This window comes from Scomber scombrus, chromosome 3 (genome assembly GCF_963691925.1).
Source record: "Scomber scombrus chromosome 3, fScoSco1.1, whole genome shotgun sequence".
In the NCBI taxonomy this organism is placed as follows: domain Eukaryota; kingdom Metazoa; phylum Chordata; class Actinopteri; order Scombriformes; family Scombridae; genus Scomber; species Scomber scombrus.
Genome location: NC_084972.1, coordinates 27,836,536 through 27,856,805, shown reverse-complemented (window position 1 = coordinate 27,856,805; position 20,270 = coordinate 27,836,536). Strand labels below are relative to the sequence as shown.

The following is a 20,270-nucleotide window of genomic DNA, read 5'->3' as shown; positions in this document are numbered from 1 at the left end:
CAGGATACTGTGTATTAAGACATTAAAGGGATACTTACACCAAAATATATCAAACAATCACCCCCTGCGAGCTTTAAAGGTGATTCTAAAAAGTGTTAAGTTCACTCCTTTGCAGAGGATTGAAAGTGTAGATTCTAACAATAATACAGTTTCGAGGAAAACAGAAACTTAACTGCTAGTATGCTTGATGTGTTCTATAAAACACAAGGTTGTATTTAAGCGATTATATAACCTGTGCACCTACATCGTCGCTGCTTTCTCTATTTCCTTTACTCTATTTCTATGTTTCTTGTGTACACACGCATGCACACACACGCATGCACACACATACAGGCATACACACATACACACACAGAGTCTGGTGTCCAACTGTGCCTGAGCTTGACTTGGCACCAAAAAGCTTTTACTGATCAGAGTCTGTTCTGGCAATTCCTGATCCCGGTGGAGCCCACATATAAGTAGCATTTTGAGAGTCATAGCCCACCTACAACCAATTTACCGTGACCGGACTGTGTGATCATCACAACCTGCCCTAAATGTTGAAGGCTAGAATCATAAAGCCTCAGCTTGCTGGACTTAACCACTGTAAAACTACAAGCATGCAAGCAACTCTTCTGACAGAAAAAATGCTTGTGTATTAAACTTAAAATCCCATGAAATGAAAAATTTAATTTCCTTGTTGGTCTCTTGTTTCTCTGGCTGTTTTGTTCCACTTGTATATAGCACACCCACGAAATGTGTCATGAAATGCACTTTTCCTTTTTTTTTTCTTTTTCATCAAAATCCTTTTCTTTCCTTCTCTGTTGTCAATCGGCCCTTGTAAATTCAGCCGGGATAAAGGAAGCAGTGATGGAGAACTATCAGTTCCCATGTTTCTAGTGCCTACTTTTGAACTCTTACCCAGTAATAAGTCTCACAGTAAAGACTTGGAAACAGAATCATTGAAACATGTTATGATCTTACAGTAATTACCTGGGATATTTGAAGTTCACATATATCAGAACTGAATAAGCAGACCTTTTAATATCAGTGTGACCTCATCATTATTTGAGTTTCAGTCTGCTAAATTGGAATTTCTGGCTTTTTTTCTTTTCTTTTTACTTTTTTACTATTGTTAAAAACACCAACGAGCTCAATCTTTTCTTCAGTAGCTGGTAACTCATCAGTTACCAGCTCTATGGGAATGCTTGGCCATCAGTTTTTTGTGCTCATCTGACCTCATTATTGCGTGTAGTGGCACGAAAATAAAAACCCTTGCATGTAGCAGTAAGGTTAGAGCTGCCTTCTGCATTCAAAGCTCTATGTGTTGAATGCCCCTTCACTGTCTTGTTTTGGAGATAGAGATTTAATTGTCTGTACATGCTTTATTGACATTCACAACTCCGCACAAGTCATATGTAAGCAGACATTCAGCTGGAAACTTAAAATTCATTCAGTTTAATTACTGTTATTACAGAATTTCAAGGTAACATAGTGACATTCATGTTGTTTCGTGTGGCTCTGTGTCAGTACATACAGTACAGTATACTTAAGCCGTAAGTAATAACAGCAATAACCTGCGTGCACAGAGACAAAACAACTACAAAAAATGATTGGTTCCGGCAGTTATTTCTCCCAGTAAAGGGAGTACATTTTGTTTTCAAGGTTTATGGTTCAGCTTTGTTATCATTACACAATACAGGATTGCACAATGCAATCCAGTTGAAGCCTGGTGTAAAATCCCAGTAAATATTCACAATATCTCGCAATATGGACTGTCTGACCTGCTCAAATGATGAAATGAAAAAATGGGATGAGCCAGCACTAGTGTTTATATCCTGTGTTGTTTTGCACTAAGTTACAAACATGTTATAAATTCAGTATCGATACATCTGATTTATTCCCGCATCTGAACTTGTGTGTTTGTGTGTTCTCCTCCAGGTCAGGGCGTCCTGTCAGTTTCATGGTGGTCTTCAACACTCCCAACCCCCTTAGTAAGATCTCCTGGGTCAACCGTCTGCACCTTGCCAAGATTGCACAACGTAAGCACACACGCACACACACACACCATTTCACTCACAGAGGCACACACGCGCAAAGATAGGATTACTATGTCATTTTTATTTAAACAGGATGATGTAATGCAATGAAATGCAATAACAATGTTTTAAGTCAGAGGCTCAAACACATCATCAGTGTTTGCTTCACTCTCTATTGGCTAAAACTGGTGTTAAGACTTACATAATCAGAGAAAAACCAAGACACTCAACTGGGTCATCGGAAGTTTATGTGCTGAGGAAAGAGGCAAATGTTAAATTAGTAAACTGTGTTCTAAGATGTCATCTATCTTTGTGAAACCAAACATTACTTTTCAAACAGGAAAGATGTGAGCCACTGACTGTGCTTGAAAAAACATTGGAAGTATTTTAAATTCTCTACCAATCATGTTTAAGGCTAAGTCTGTCTTTTTTCATATTTTGGCATGTCAGTGTAGAGACTCAGCAGTGGTCAACGTTCATTCATTGAGGAAAATAAAATGGCCAGACCCTGCCCAGCAGGGAGCAGCACAGTTCTTTTTTATCTTCCTAACCTCTTTCCTCCAACCCTTGCCTTGCACTGCCCAGACCTAAGCCTACTATGCAGCCTGACCACACTGTATTACAGGATATCTTCCTCTCTGGGGCTCATCAATGCATGCTGTCATCCAGTGGCAAAAACAAAGACGGGACTACTGAGGACATTAATCTGCTTATTTGGCCATGATGGCACGCATATAACCCACTCACCACTACAGACTCTTTCTCCATCCTTTGCTACTCCCTGAGTCGCCTTGAGCGTTTCTTCCTTGTCATACACATTTTATTCTGCATTTGTTGTGCATGCAATGTGTGCTTGTGTGCAGCTCCAGTCATTGTTGTGGTGTCTTATATCCCAAAGGCCATTGCTGTGAGTGCCTGAGCAGAAATGTTCAAGGATTTAAAGGAAGTTATTAAAAGTAGATTTAAGGACACTCAATTTGATGGCTTTTGTGTTAAAGTGGCCATAGATGTGTTGTCAATGTGTTTGATACACAAGCATTAGTCTTGAGATAGTCAATGGGAGCTGGGTTGGTCAAAGGTCAAGAGGCAGACGCTTTTGTGCTTTACAGAAAATACACTTGCTTCCTGTCTATTTTGAGATTCTATGTCCTTGAGCATTACACAAAGAAAAACCAACAAAACTAAAAACTAAATGAAAAAAAACCTTAACGCTTGATTATTCCCCTGTTCTGCTGGCTCACATTTTCACAGTAATAGTATAGTGGTGTAAGAAGACATATATACAGTACATCTGCAGACTCTCCAGTAGAGCTTGCTGTATATAGTTTGTGTCAGTGACATCAAAAACATCAGGCTGAGCACATAGGATGCTGCGGCTGCAGTGAAGCGCAGGATCCCCAGCCTTTCCTTGTTGCTCACACCTTTATCAGCAACACACCAGGCGTACTGATGAGGACACTGGCATAGTTATAACATGCAGCTCTCCTCCCCCTATGGCTGCTGTGTGGACATGGGTGATATTTAAAGCCAAATCATGCATGTTATCCATAGCTGTCCATATGGATGAAGAACTTCATACCATTATAATGTTTATGGAGACCATAAATTGAGGTCTCTATAAACCTCAGACATGACTTGAGGAGAATAAAATGAACAGAGGAGTATCGAAATATGTCATTCTAACTCCTGCTGCCTAAATTAATTCAATAAACAGAATTTATTTGGCATTCACTTGAGAACAAAATACCAAATAAATGTTTATTGAATTTTCTCAATTTCTTTGAATCTTACAGCCGTGGATAAAAAGACACACTTCAAAACTGAAGACAAGGGATAAAATGCTATCAAAATGTAAATATTCCACATTATTTTTTACTCTCTTATTGATTGGCTCTATAATGACTGTCAGTGCCAATCTGTCTTTGTCAGTCTGTCCTATTACCTTGTAGCCTCAAGCTCTTGTCACAGAACTTCTGCTCCTGGGTGTAAAAAGATAAACCTGAAATCTTTACCTTTTTTGTTTGACTTTGAAAAGTTTCAGATGAATCAACTGATTAGGTGAAATTAACAAAGATTACATTTTGGATTACATTTTTTGCCAACACTGCTATCCAAGGCAAATGACAGTACCATGAGGAAGTATAAGCTCTGATTCCTCAATCTCCAAAATGACAAGTACCCAAGTGTAAGGAGAACAAGCCGAGGTTCAAGGAAAAAAGTAATAGAGCACAGTGCAAGGACAAGACATAAAATAAGAGATGAGTTTTAGGACAAGTAGACCTAAAAGAGGGGAGGGCATACATTACAGAGATGATTTCAATATATCAAGCTCAAGACACACATTTGGGCAGTGAGGTTGCAGAGAAAATTAGGACTAACTTTCAACAAGAAGACATGTTTGACTGGGATATTGATTCACTCATCTCTTGTTAAAATGACCGACAGCATATATTTAAACTTGAGTTCAGTTTGAGCATTTTTCCTTAACATCTAAATTATTTGGAAACATTCACCCCAAAGGAGTCAGTATTTTGTTTGAGAGTAACAGCATGCATTTAAAAAGAGCTGAATTTCCAGTAGTGTGTTTTGTACTTTGATATATACATGAAACTTTAAAACTTCTTGACAGTTGTTCTGCTACAGATGCTGGTTTTGAAGTCTCTCTTTTTCCATTAAGCCATAGACATAACTCTCATATCATGTATCATATATCACATATCACTGCATTTTTAAAATCCCTGAAGTCCTTACCAGCCACAACCAAACATGGAGAGAGATTGCACATACATAAATGCAAGCAAATAGAACATCCTTCAAAGAAAGAAACAAGTTATGCTCAGTTTTATTTTCTTTTATTCCCAGGCAATTATACAGGGCCCTTTCACATTAACTTTCTCTCGAATTGTTAATATAAATGTATATAAATATATATATTCATAGTTGACAGCCCACACAGTGTCAAACCTCTCCATCTGCAATCTCACATAACCACACAAACTGAGGTTAATGGAAATGTTTTATAATGTTTAGCTGATAAGAGCTGGAAGGTCATAAAAACAAAAATAAGAGCTTAGTTACTTAAATTGAGTGACAAAACATTTTCCAGATATATAAAGTAAGTGACCTGCTTGAAAGTTCAGCTCTCTGCCCATTTTTTAATGAATTTCTTTAATATAGCTGCTTGTCTGCTATGGGATCTCGGGGGCCATAAAACTGTCCCAGCATGCAATGGAATTAATAACCTCAGACAGAAGTGATAATGGTGAATGAATTGCAAAAAAGTTTAAATATGAAACATTTTATCATTATTTTCATTAAAATATGAATGAGAAAAATGTATTAATAGTTTTTAATCATCTTAAAAAAAAAAAAAAAATTAAAGTAGCTTTTATTGGTTTTATATATTAACACAACTTTCCACCAAATTGAACATATGGCAGTATAAAATAATAATAATAATAATAATACAAAAAAATAAATAAATAAATACATCACTTGAAAATGAATAGTCCATAATCAAGTAAAAGAAAGGACAAGGACTTACAATGGAAAGGAAAATTAATCAAGTAGATAAAGAAAATGAATAAGAAAAATAAAGTAAGAATGCGACCACAAACATAAAACAGCATACAGCTCACATTCCTAACAATCCATTAGTTATTTTCTTAATCTTAACACTTCCAGTGCCTCTTCAACATTCAATTTTTAGCAAATTAATAAAAAACATCTCCCAGTCATAAAACTCAGCTTTCTTCCTACACATACTACATAAATGTATTTCTCAAGGGACAAACTTGATGTTTTTCAACCAGTGGCCAAGAGATGAGCAGCTAGCATTCTTAACACAGGGCAATCAGGCTCATGGTTTCTGTAGACATAGATCCGCCATTTTTTTGTCCATTAGTAAGAGAGCAATTGTCTGTGTAAATGCTTAGTATACACAGTTTATGACTTAGAGGTATTGGAGAAATGGCCATTTGAGAGATACCATCAAACCCCACGTTTTTGAATCTCCTCACATTCCCACAAGCAGTGATGTAAAGCACATTGATGGTTAATGCATTTTGGTCAGGAATATTAAGAAGTATATTTAACTTCACAGGAGTTATGTACATTCTCATTATCCATATTGTATTATTAATATTGTTATTTTAATCTCAGTCAAGCATTGATGATTTGTGTTTGTGTCTTTGATATGATTATACCCCATTCATCCACTCAGATGTTCTCTTTTAAGACATGTCCAATCCTGCTTCTTACTTTAAGAGTTGTATTTATGGCTTTCCACTATTATATTATATAATTGGGTAGCCCACCCTCCACTGAAACATTTTTTGACAATATCTCCAGTGTGGACATCTGAGATTGTTTTTAGGCGTGCCAGAATAGCACTTCTTTCTGTTGCACATCATACTTCACTCTGAGCTCATCAGACATTAGATTGGTGTTCTCATAATGATCCAGTAGTTTAACTGTGCCTTTATTTAACCACTTTTTAAATCCCATGTCATTTTTAGCTGGCCTAAGGTGTTATCCCACATTAGTGAAACACAAGACAACACTGGGGAGTCGCCTAGATATTTATGTATTTCATGCCAGACAACAATAGTGTTTTCCACAAAAGGATTAACCGTGTTTTTTCTTCATTTCCTAAAGGGAGTCGATTATAAAAAGCTATCCAATGTCAACCCCTTGAGGACAAGAAATCAATTTGTAACCAAGGCAGAGCAACCTCTCTAGAAACCAAAACATTGAAGCCCTTCACTGGGCAGCCAAGTAATACCCATGACAATTTGGTGCTTGTAACCCTCCCCTATCATAAAACAAGTACAAAAGAGAGAGTCTAAGTCATGGCAACCCATTTCTCCAAATAACATTTCAAAACAGCTTCCTGACTTTTGGGGAAAAAATGAAGAAGAAGGTGGAGAGGAGCCAATGGAATTGATTGGAAAACATAAACTTTTAAGCAATATATTAAACCTAATTATATTTATTCTTCCCATTATGGACAGAAACAATGTCATCCATCTTGTGTCTTCTTCCAACACTTAAGCTAACATGGGCTCATAACAAGTTTAACTTCGGGTGCTTATCTCTGGTGTTATTTTAATACCCAGATACTTAAAACCTTCTATGGCATTTACAAATAGGTGGGGTACTGCTGGTTTTCTTATCTCATGTTGGGAAAATTGGTCAAGTTGACTGATATATAAATATATAAATATAAGACCAATGATGTGAATTTTCAAAGTAATGATATAAATGCAATGGCATCATCTGCATCAATATGATATGATGCTCTAAGTCCCCTGTCATAGTACTTAAGATTAAGGATGTGATCTTATTGCTATTGCCAACAATTCAATGGCTGTGACAAAAAGTTGAGGTGAAAGCAGCAAAAAAAAGTTATAAAAGTCATATAAAGTTTGCTTCAGCCTTGATGGACTGTTTTCAGCTACTATTGTATAAAGCTGCTCATATTCAGCTTTTAAGGTCAAATAGTTACTTTTCTTTTTTGCTTGTACTGAATTATCAGGGTTTTGCTACTCTCTCCAGCTTTCTGTTTTCAGAGTCTAGTTATGTTTGAATTTTTTTAATTTGGAGCTAGTGAAACAAGTAATGTGTCATCTAATAGTCCATATTTATTGCAAAGTAAACACATTTTATGAAATCAGAATCTTGTAACATTTTAGGGTGCAAGTGCCATCTAGAAGAACCTTTGATTAACTGCAAATCATTGTAAAATTATGAAGTGGGGAATGATCTGACAAAAGAGTGGTATCATATATGCAGCTTATTGGGTAGCAGAGAAGTGGAAATTAAAAAATGATCCACATGAGAATAGGTTTTAAATGATGATGAATGACATGAATATTCCCCTTTAATTGGATTTAATTGGTTTTCGCATTCTCCATGGGTTGCAAAGGTTCAGTTCCTTTATAAACTGTTGTAATTTCTTTCTACTTTGAGAATGACAGGAGTCTGGCACAAATAAACGATCATGGTATAGGTGTAGAGTGCAAGTAAAATTGTCTGCTATCATTACTGTACAGGGAAGGGAGGCAATGAGTAGAAATAGGCTCTCAATAGATGAGGGATTGTCATCATTTGGGCCAAATTGATATTTTCACTCAAAAGAGTGCCCTGTACTACCAATTATCTATCAGCTGTATCAGAAATAGTAGTAATCACTTTGAATGGCTTGTGAACCAACACTATAACCTTTCTAGAGTGAGAAGAGAAACATATTGCCAGTACCTGGTCTGGCCAAATCCTCCCTATCTTCAGTAATTCATCCTTAAGTAAATGAGTCTCTTGGATAAAAACAATAGAGGAATCAAGCTGCTTAAGCCGTAATAGTAATAACCGGTTTCAATTTAGTCATTTTACCCATCGCCCTTACATTCCAGGGGTCTTTCTTCTTATTTGAAGTCATGTTAAACTAACATTAAACCACATTGTGTCAGCATATTACCAGCTCTATATAGTAAATAAAGATGTTGCTTCAATGTCAATTTAAGAGTGTGCCTTAATGCAGAGTTATATGTGAAGAATACATTTACAAAATTCTATCATAAACAAATCCCCTTAGCGGTCATCCTGAACAGGGCAGCCTCTTGCTGCTCTCCCACCCTCCCCCTCACCTTAGGGTATAGTTAAGTGCACAAACTGATCCACTGCAAGCAAGGGAGCAGTAGAAGCCAAACTAAAATAAACAACACACACAAAAAAGAAGGGAAAAAAAGACATTTTTGTCTCCTGGTAACCATCTGATATGTTCATGGACAAGCATTTATCTGAGTGGTCTCTCTTCCAGTGTAGGTACACTCCAGGGACGTCGACTATATACAGTAGATTGCCTGTCCATTTCTCACAAAGACTATAGGCAACGGTAAGGTGAACACCAGAAAACACATCTCTGCTAATCTAAATGAAAATTCCAGCCATCATATGATAAGCTAATACCATAATAACTAGATATAAGTGGGAAAAAAAGCAAAGCAAAAATAAATAGGTGAAAAAATTACCCTTTGCGTTTGTAGGTCCACTTATTATTCAACACATCAAATAGTGTAATTTTTTGCATGGTACAGGAGATTAGTGCTATTCTCCATAGGTTCCAGTTTAGTTCCTCTGTGCATCTTCTATGCATTGTATGCCCTGAGCAAACTTCTCAGTGTCTTGCAGGGATTCAAACTCACATATATGTCCATCAATCGTCAGACAAAGCTTGGCTGTGTACACTATTACATAGTGTATGTTCAGGGATCTTAGTTGTTGTTTTACCCTATAAAAACACCTCCTCTGCCTCCTCTGCTGGTGCAGCTCCACCGGTAGGTCTGGTAAGAACATGACCTCCTGTTTACAAAGCAGCAGCTTGACTTTGCCTTGGCTGGTTGCATTACTCAAACTGTATCTTGGAAGTTTGAAAACTTCATAATGAGGACACTTGGTGAGGGGGTTCGGCTGGATTGCGACTGGGGGGCATGTGTGGTACAGCAGAGTACAACAGATGCCTGTTGTAGGAAAGGTTGTGGGGCCCAGTGCTTCAGATAGCTATTTCTCGAGGAAAGCGATTACATCATTCTTTTCCACTTTTTCAGACAAGTTAACCAATGGTTTTTGAGCTTTTTCAAGCTTGTATGTAAGGAGAGCCTAGCACTTAAGTTTTACCTTTCTCTGAGTTAATTTTGTCCTTGATGTTGCTAATACACTCTTTTGCCTCATCCATGCAACTACACTCTCTGAACAAACCGCACAAAAGTTCCTATGTGTGCAAGCACAAATGGCAAATACAGTTCTTGAAAGAAGTGTAGCACATCATCTTTTTTAAATTAAATCAAAACCCTATTGCTATTTTGTGAAAGAAAACAACATATTACTAAGTAAGTGGGTTAGAGTCAAGGTTAGGACATTACATTTTGGTTAAGAGAAGTGCTTGTACATTCATGCTGAGAAAAATTGCCAGTGTCTATATTAACTCTATCAGCTGAAGAAATCTCAAAGGTTGTGAACTGAACACTGAAACTGAGAGTGTGTAACATCCACCACCCCTCTGTGCTGTCCACTTTTTAATGGGAGCGAAGTTCACGTGGTTTAGTGAGGTTTATTCATGTGTTTGTTCCCACCTGGTAACAAATTCAATTACATGTTTTTTCTTTGATTGAAAATCAGGTTTGGTTTTGATTAAATCAGAGGAGTGTTATTAATACAGAATTGCATGATTTAATTTAAATGGAAAATGTTCGATTTTGTCTGCGAATATCTAGTTCTACAAAATGTTATATCGAGATGTTTCACTTATTTTATACTTAAAATATTTACCCCAACATAATAATAAGGAATCCAGTGGCATTCACATATCAGAATATGCAAATAAGTTAATTGTGATTTTTTTTTTTTAATCAAAAAGAGCCATAATTTGAAGTTAATTGTAGCAGCACCTAGATGAGTAACGGTACATGTTGGCTCACACATACACAGCAGCATTGTGACACTCTGGTCCTCATCAAATCATTCATTTGAAAACAAATGGTAGACAAGAGGGCGGGGTGATGGATTTCATTGAATCCCTTGGGGAAATAGATCAGCACCAACCTGGTCAGGATGACAATTACATGTTAATTGTATTACACCCACACTTTGCCTTCCCATTTAACCAAATGTAATTACAATAAGGGAGTTGTTGATTTAATTTCACGGATGGTGTACTGTCACCGAGGCTTCCTCGTCATTGCAGGCGGAGGCAGGCATGCCCTGTGCTCAGGAGAGACAGTTGAATCAGCATTTCAAACGCACCGAACCATGGGCTTGTTTAGTTTGAAATGGGTGCCCCGCTCCGAAATGTCCCTGAATGGTGTACACCACAAATAGCTAATGTTCTCATGCATGATTTAGTGAGTGATTAGACATCACAAAACTCAGTTTCCCAGACCCATCCTCACATCAGTGTTTATCCTATTACCTCCATTTAGAGGAAACACAGCAGTATTGTGGCATTCTCTTTGCCACATGTGTGAATATTTGCTTTTAGTGTCATTCCTGCATGCCGTATTAAAGTCCTATCCCATCAGTAAATTGCCCATTAACAACGCCTTGTTAATTCTGTGAGCTTTTCTTTGAACCCTTTGCACCTTGAGCATTTCCATAACATTTGCACCGGTAGTTGGTTGCGGTAAAAAAAAAAAGTTTAACTAGAGATTGTTGTACTTTAGCAGAATGCTGAAGCTGCTCTGGTAGTCAAGCTTTGCAATATATAATATGGCAGCCAAGCCCGGCAAGACACGTTTCCAATAAACAACATTTGTCACTTTGTGAGCGCATGTGTTGTAGTTATGAGGCCTTGAAATAGAAAGTGAGAATTACCCCATGGTGGTGCTCTGCAAGGAGCCCTGGGGTCCATTAATAACCTGGTGTGCCACTGCATCTTTTATGCCTCTCAGAGTGGCCCTACTGTTTCAGATGCGTCGTTGTGAAATAGCCAGAAGCATTGCCTAATTAATGGACTTTCTCCCCTCAGAATTAATTGCTTCCTACTATGCCGTCCCAGCCCTTTCAGACAGGGTTAAGGATTCAGACTTTGATGGCCCTCACAAGAAGAACAAGAGGCCATCAAATCATGAGAGATTGCAGCCCAGACGTGGAGACACAAGCAGAGGAATGAATGAGGGAAAAGCAAAAGAGAGAAGTTGAGGGTGTGTGGGAGTATGCGTTTATGTGCATGTGCGTGCGTGTGTGTGTGTGTGGAATGGAAGGGGTGGTGGTGGTGGTGAAAGGATGATTGAGACAAGCAATCAGTCCCACTGCAGGGAACAAAGGGCAGGCAGGGGGCTGTTGCCTGCGGTTACACTGCTAAGTGTGCCGGTCTCTCGCTTTTTACCTCGCACGCGGATCAATAGATGAGTGGAGTGCAGCTAGGAGGTTCTGGCACACACTCTGACACGCCTTCTTAATCCACTGTGTGATAACCTGTGCCATGCCGATGTTTACCGCACAGGATACAAGAGAGGGGGGGAGAATGCAAAATCAACTGCACTGCATGGGCTTTAGGGAAGACTGCGAGGGCATCACTTTCATTAGCCCAAGGATTCAGATTGCTTGGTTGCTATGGTGACTGATTTTTTGCATCTGTTCAAATAACATTAGCTCAACCTTTTGTGTAACTGTTATTTTTGTTTGTTTGGTGCTGTTAAAATGTCTCTACTCAATGCATTAGCTGAAAAGATTTCCTTTGATAACATTAAACAGAAGCCTCCTCCTCAAAAAAGAAAAAAGAAAAAAAAGGCATTTACTTTGTATGTGCTGGCAGGATTCTTCCTTAGCCCTAAAATTAATCTGTCAGACAGAAGATTATCATCCTATCTCTCTATGCTCAAACATGGGAAATGTTTATGATGAGTAAACATTATCACGGATTTAATTAACAGATCCCACACTCGCATTGATCCATGGGAAATATCAATTGCACTGGTGTATTTAATTAGTCTATATCTTTGCCCTTTGTGTCACTGGGGTTGATAGAGCTCCATGCTCTGCAAATTAATCTTCATCAGCAAAAGACTTGAAACAAAAGCATGATTGGAATAAAGAAGCTGAGAAACTAAATCTCCCTATTTAGCATTCCAACCCTACGTCTCCACAAATGATGTTATACATAGTTATTGTACAGTAGCTGGGATTGAGTACACAGTCGATGACCTTAACCTTTAGCTCGGTGAATCTCATCATTCATAAAGTTTGTTTTTCGTTAACACTGTAGATAAATAAAGTGCAGCACAGTGGAACTCACTATAATCTCTTCTTTAACACATCAAAAAGAAATAAAATGCTTTTTTTTCTGTGCAGTTTCAGAGCAATTAGTGTTCAAAGTAACAACACCTTGCTTTTGGAATATCATTTTAAACTGTTTTTCACACACTTCTAGATTTTCAATGCCGTGGACATTGGTGGGACCTATGTAGTATTACTGTATTTATATTAAGATCATTTATTATATTATATTAAGAATTTAAATCTAGTTTTATAAATACTAGCTCTAAAAATCCAGTGGTTCCCAACTTGGAATTGCTTATGTTGAGTTTACTTTTTGTTGTTGTTGTATATTTTTTCCCCAGAAGGTTTGGTCAGGTTTGTTTGAACCATTTAGCCAGCACTTTAAGTTCACCATTTCGACCTTCCTGCTTGCTTGTTAACTTGTGTTCATGCACTCAAAATCAGAAGGTGGTGTTCGGGTTCTACAGCTGCCTCAGGTTGGTGGAAGACATGCTGTTGGTTTATTGTAGTTGGTAGTTTATTGGTTAGTATGAAAATAAATGTGCTTAACACCAGTCTGTAATGCTTTTGGTGTGTTTATTTTCCTCCAAAACCACATTATATAGGTCAAACAAATCAACAAACAAATCATGTTTTCTATTTTTTTTCCAAATCTACTGAGCTACTCCACAGTCCTTCCACCTGCCCCCTGGCTACTGCAGAAGCTCCCACAAGGGTACAAGCACCCCTGGTTGGGAATCACTACACAGATCTGTCAGCAGTCAATACATCCTGCAGATCCTAGATCAATCTGAAATTCCAATTTTACCTGGCACCGAAAGAGAGGTTGGATGTATCTCCAGTAGTGTGAATACGAGCATGGCTCTGTGATGAGCTGTCAGATTGGTTTATACGGATAGGATTTGTGCACTCACTGTCCAATAAGGTTTTCTCTGTAAAAGCCCACTGCTCTCCTTCCTTGTTACTCTGTGAATGGAGAACAAAGGGTTAGCTTCACTCAGAGAACCATAATTATAATAATAGAACGAGTACATCCAGGTAAGTTATATGTCATATGTTCAGTCTTGCTCCTTATGGCAGTATCAAACTGCCTAGATGAATTCATGTTCAAGCCAAACTGGTGATGTGTGTGAGCATTTGTCCTTCAACAGAGAAATGACAGCTACATCTCTGACACCTAGACCTTTGTTGAAACACCGTTATTCTATTCTTGTTTTGTTTCTATTTCTGTTTTCAGGTGTTTTCAGTAAGAACTTGCTGCAGTCATTGTGCTGTAGGGGATAGAGACACGTTAGTGGCAGAAAAAAGCTTCATATGGAATTTTTACACTGCATGTGGTATCTATATTCAAAGCTTTTACATTTGACCACCCACATGCAAAATACCCAGTTCATTGTATTAGCAGTAGTACATAATTACGGTTTTGATTTTTATTATATCGGACTGCTGACATTAGTGGCTTTGCTGCAGTTTGCTGCCTGTGTCGACACAGTTCCGCAATTTGACACTAATTGGTATATACTGGAAGCCACAGTAAGTCGCATGTCCCAGGCCCCTACTTGTAATTACCATTAGGAGGTTGACATGGCTGTTTTTTTCCCCCTTAGTCGGTAAGTTCTATTTATGGTAAATCCAACATGATGTGAATTTGGCATGAAGCATAATTCACAAGGCAATATTCCAGGGAAAACACAGAATACAAAATGTATGAAATACAGTTTTCAATTAGATCTTAATTTTATACAGTGCTTATACTACATTATCAATGATGTACTCAGGTAGTAGTTTACAAGTAGCGGCTACTAAACATACTAAACAGTAAGCTATTTATAAGTAAGTTATTACCTATCATTTTAGTCTACATAACATAAAAAACTGACTTTACTTTAAAAGGAATTTTCCCTTTTTATAACAGCTCTTGATTACTATGTTTTCCTGTGTTTAGAGGTTCCACTGAAGCAAATACATTTATATTTGATATAGTGTAGCTGTGTGTGCATGATGTGTATGTGTGTGTATTAAAGAGAGGGTGCGTGCGTTGAGGTGAGTGGTCTGCGTGTCCCTATTTAATGCCGTTTTCAATTTAGGTCTGTGCTTATCATTTGTTCACTGTTATTCATCATCATTACTACATGGCAAAGACTGAAGGTTAAGGATAATTTACGCTCTCTCACAACCCCTTTCTCTCTCTGTCCATTTGTCTCTCTCTTTCTATCTTTCTGTGTATCTATCTCTCTCTTAAATTGGAAACCAGATCAGTTTTTACTGACAGACATATTCAGTAAAAGAAGTCAGCCTCCAACCTCCAAACGAGGAAGTATGTATGCTAATGTATAATTAGGTGAAGAAACTTAATGATTACTCAGGGGAAAAGGAAATCACTGAACCTGCTGCCCCACCTGCAGAAATCTGCCCTCAGTTGAAGTCTTTTAATACATGACCTCACGCAGAGGCAGAGGCTCGCTCAGGGATAGTCAGCCCAAAGGCCACCCACACTTCCCCCCCCAATCCCGACAAAATAAATAAATTATTAAGTGACACTGGAGATGACTCTAAATATAAATGATTGAATGATTTAAAACTTGTAGTTACCTATCTAATTTTTCATAGTAATAATAAGTGCTTAAATGGATGGGCTGTCTTTAAATTTTGCAATTTCTTGTAGTAGACTGTTTATCTTGAAGTCCTCCTCTAAGAATACATTGCGAAAATGAAAATGAACATTTTGCTATGGCCTAAAAAAATATTTGACATACATAATTTTCTCTTTTCTTTCAGTGTGATCACAGTGCAGTGGTTGAGCACAGTATGATTTGTATCATACAAAATGCAGACAGACATTGCTTTTTAAATTTCATACATCTTGACCCTAGAATTGTGTAGCCATGCAAAGGGTTTTATTTGCAGAGGTTGTGAGATGCTCTCTGTTGAGAATTCAGAAGCTGTGAATGAAACTCTGCTTGTCGTGCTTAACAGACTGAAAAAGAAAACTTGAAAAACCCAGCAGAGAATAATCATTGAAAGAAATGAAAAGTCACAACACACTTACTAAGGTTTGGTGACAAAAAGCAGAAGATTCAAATAAGAATCTCTATTCTTATCTCCTGCAATCCTGAATCATTCCACAAATGTTAAAAATACATTTTTGACATGTTAGTTAATAACGTGATGTTGACGAAAAGGGCATAACTCAGCTGTTAGAGCAGTACTGCGCCCAGACACATTTTGTAGTTTATCATCAAAAAAAGGCAGTGGTTACAAGTAGTTGTCCATCTGTCCATCCAAACGTCATGAATGTGATACCTCAGTAATGCCTGGAGGGAATTTCTTCGGATTTGGTGCAAACATCCATTTGTATTCAACAATGAACTAATTAAGATTTGGTGGTCAAAGGTCAAGGTCACTGCGACTTAATGTCTGGCCCATGAATGTGATATCTCAGGAGCACCTGGAGATCATTTCATTATATTCATCAATATCCACTCGGAGTCTCGGAAGAACTGATTAGAATTCGGTGGTCAAAAGTGACTGTGACCCCATACACGAATGTTTCACAGGAATGTGTAATAAGGAATAAAATGAAGCGATGGCATTTCGCATTTGGTTAGATACTGAATTGGTGACACTAGTCTTGGGTGCCAGCCCTGAAACTGTGGTAATTGTATAAATCTTCTGTGCTGTCTTGTTGAAGATGATTGTGAAACATCCATGTTTTGGAATTTGTAGCTTCTTTGCAGCAACATCCATATCTGAAACATCGTCTACTGTAACGACTACAACTTCTATCAGAATCCGCTTTATTGGCCAAGTCTGTGAACACATACAAGGACAATGCACAAATGACTCTGGACAGACATGGATGTAAATTGCAACTTGACTGGTTGGTGGATGCCGTATTTCTAGTTTGATTTAATGACTAAATATTTACCTTTGTGAGATGAACATATAGACAAAAGAATGTGTATTGTGAATTTACAGTTTTTGAAGGAAAAGGGTGGGAAGATATCCGGGGATTGGAGGGGCTGATGCTGTCATTTTGTAAGGTGAAAGTGTGCACATTTTCCATCACTGGAGTTAAGTGTGTGCGGGTGGGGGACGGTGGGGCTATTACCGTAGTGCAGAGTTCAGCGAGGTGACAGCTGAGGGGACGAGGCTGTTCCTGAACCTGCTGGTCCTAGAAAAAGAGATTCCTGTAGCGGTTCCCAGAGGGGACAAACAGTCTGTGGCTGGGGTGAGAGGTGTTCCTGGCAATGCTGTGCGCCATCAGTTAAAGGTATAATATGCAGGATTTTCCAAAAAAATAATGTAGAGACTCATGCAAAAACAATCCCTTTCAGTTATCACTTAAGACCCATTAGAAGTGTGTCGTTGTATGTATCTACAGCGATCCTGACCTCTGCCTGTATTTTCTTATTGTTTTGCTGTGTTCTTCAACCCCTTTGGGTATAGGGTGTGTAGCCCCCAGTCAAAAACAGCATGCAGGATGTGAGGTCGAGACTCTACAAAAACATAGCGACCGGGTTACATCACTGTCTCCTTGGCTTTCCTCTGCTCTCTGTCTGTGTCATGGATGTATAAAGAGAACAGGTCTGTTTGACCAAGGGTGGGGCTGAGCTACACTCAGAGGCCACAGCGGACAGGATGAAGCGTGTACTTTGGCTGCATTCACAACAAACCAATGCATAAAGCATTATGTGACACCTTCCCGCAAGGTTGTGCGGATGTATGGGCAATAACAAAATGATTTATTTATCTGATTCATGGCGTCACCGCTGCTGTCTTTCAAATTCCAACGTTGTGTTTACAAACAGCAACTGACAAATCCTGGATAGTATGCCTTTAATATTATGTTTATACTAACACTGCGGAGCACTCCACCTCCCCATCATTTTGTTATTCTCATAAAGCCAGGAGCCTATAATATGGTTTCACATTAATTGATTCATTAATTAATGCAGTTCACTTGTATTTCAGTGGACTAAAGACACAATATAATGGAGCAAAAGACTGAAAATAGTCCCCACTTTTCATTCAATTGAGAATTGATTAAATCGAATCAGATCAAATGTAACTGTGAGATTCCAAAAGATTCCCCTAACACTACCCAATGTTGTTCATTCGTGTCCTTGATCATTTTTGTTACCTGTTTAAACATGCTTTGCAATTTTTATTCACATGTTCTTCAGCTTTGAATTTGGGAAGGATTTTGCTCCATTGTGATGCCCTGCTTGCAAACCTCAGGTCACGAGAGTGATCAGTAACAAGTTAAGAGCAAGGTAGCATTTTTAAATCTAAAATAAGATTTCCTAGAACATATATTTTAGCTGGCACTCTCTGTCTGTGCACACTAATGTAATTGCTCCTTAAGTGCACTATCTACCAATCTAACACAATAAGAGGGAGAAAACAATGTTCTTATCAAACTAACCCTGCTGTCCACTTTTAAAATGACTGCAAACATGTCTGTTGCATTTGTGATCATACCTTCCAATTACGTGTAAAGCGTAGCTTTTTCCAAGGAAACGTATACAAACAAACCAGGGAGCACATTTTAGCAAGCTGTTAAATTTCATGCACAATTTAGTTTCAGTAGATTGAAATTGATGATTGCAAAATTACATAATAAGAGTATTTTGGCAGATTTGCCCAGTGCCTTGTCAGGGGGGCACCTGTTGTTAAAGCTCGGAGCTGTGAGTGCTGAAATGGCGCACACAACAGGTAAATCCATTATTATAACTCAAATCCAGCAATTGCCTTTTTCCTGCTGGGGCTTACTCACTGTTGATTAAGTGCAGGTTTAATCACTGTTGAGACCGTGTGTTGGCAGTACCTGGCCTCGCCTCCTACAGCAGGGAATACACCTCTGGCTGATTATAACATTTACATGCTAATAACACCATTCATATTACATACCTGAGGTACGGCAATGTCTTTCTGATCAGGATAATTTTTCAGCTTGGCTCAACTGTGGGGGTGACATGTACGCTGTCAATAAGTATAACATGCAAACAAACAAAATAAGCTGATAAACTACAACAACATCATTTTGGTACCACCTCAATGAGAAAGTAAATAATTTAAAATAATTTTTTTCCCTTTTTCTTTTCAGGAGAGGAGAATTCACCAGGTTGGTTATACGGAGAGGATGAAGGGAAAACCATGGCTCCATTTTTGTCTCCGCTGCTCGCCTCTCACATGCCTGTCTTTGCTGCAAAGTCACCAGAGAGAAAGGTAAGTCAAAACAAGGGGAAATCATCAATAATAGCATCAGTGGAACACATACAAAGCACAAACTTCTTAGTTTGTCTAGGAGCTTGTGGGCACACAGGGGAAATAAATAAATGATAAAAATGAATACATTAAAAAATACACTGATACTTGCAGATTATGGAGGCAGAACCACCCTCCATGTTTTCAGGGAATTATGTTCACTTGTGTTTCCACCTGCTCAGATCAACTTATTGGCAAAGACCACCCTCACAACGTGCTGCTTACTTTACACACAGCACGGATAAGTTCAATAATTGTTTAAAGCTTCCAGCATAACCGCATGTTTTAATGGTAAACTTTTGTGCTTCTCTAAGCACTAACCACACTTTCAAACTAGAAAATCTGTTTATTTTTTAAAAGATATATGGATTTTCTTTTTCCCCTTGGATAAATAAAAACTGATGTTTTGCATATGGACTTAAGTTCACTGAAGATTGAAGAAATAAATGAGGCTCTTCAGATATGCTGAAGAGGAGTGAAGGCACCAGTAAACACCAAAACTATGTTATCATACCACTGACAACACATTTTGGCTGACGCACGTTAATAGTTAATAGTTGTGTGTTTTTATTGAACTCTCTCTCTCTCTCTTTCTCTGAGAGACCTCAGCGTATCTCACCTCTTAGCCTCTCCTCACCTGTTGCTGCTTTTTGGGGGATGAGAGGAAGTCATGTGATTGGCTCTGACTGAAGCTCAGCCAGCTCCACCTGCTTATTCTGAGTTTCTCCTATTAATAATATATGAAGCTACTCTGAGCTGCACCTGGTTTGAACCTGTGGTCACCAAAATTATCAAAAAAAAGTACTGGTCAAGCCCATGTCTGTTTGCACCTGGAGATTTATCTTGTTTACGCCCTATTTCAGAAAAATAAAGCAGCCCTTCTCATTAATATGCCGTATTACCAACAATGGACTAATACAACCAGAGATAATAAAGGGATAGCTACCTTAGTATAAAGAGAATGGTAAAATATAGGATGGTTGACAAATGTATAACTTCTGCATTACAACATCTGGACTTGGGTGACAGATTAGATAAAAAAGACTTTGCATTATCACCCTTATTAATAAATGATATTCAAAACCAAACCAAAGACTTTAGTTTATACACATAAACTAACATGTAAATATAAAAATATTTGTATTGTAACATGAAAGAGACTCCCTTTGGATGAACCACGTGCTGTAATGTAGTATCATGTAAGAAGGA

At 38.1% G+C, this 20,270-nt stretch overlaps 1 protein-coding gene across 2 annotated transcripts in view; it reads left to right on the top strand.

The window, feature by feature from the left end:
* Window positions 1-20,270, top strand: part of arhgef10la (Rho guanine nucleotide exchange factor (GEF) 10-like a) — a 115,857-nt gene that overhangs the window by 53,170 nt on the left and 42,417 nt on the right. For both annotated transcript variants that reach the window (XM_062415896.1, XM_062415895.1), the window contains exons 18-19: window positions 1,921-2,021; window positions 18,901-19,022. In XM_062415896.1, coding sequence (XP_062271880.1) covers window positions 1,921-2,021; window positions 18,901-19,022 — 223 coding nt within the window. The remainder of the gene's footprint in view (window positions 1-1,920; window positions 2,022-18,900; window positions 19,023-20,270) is intronic.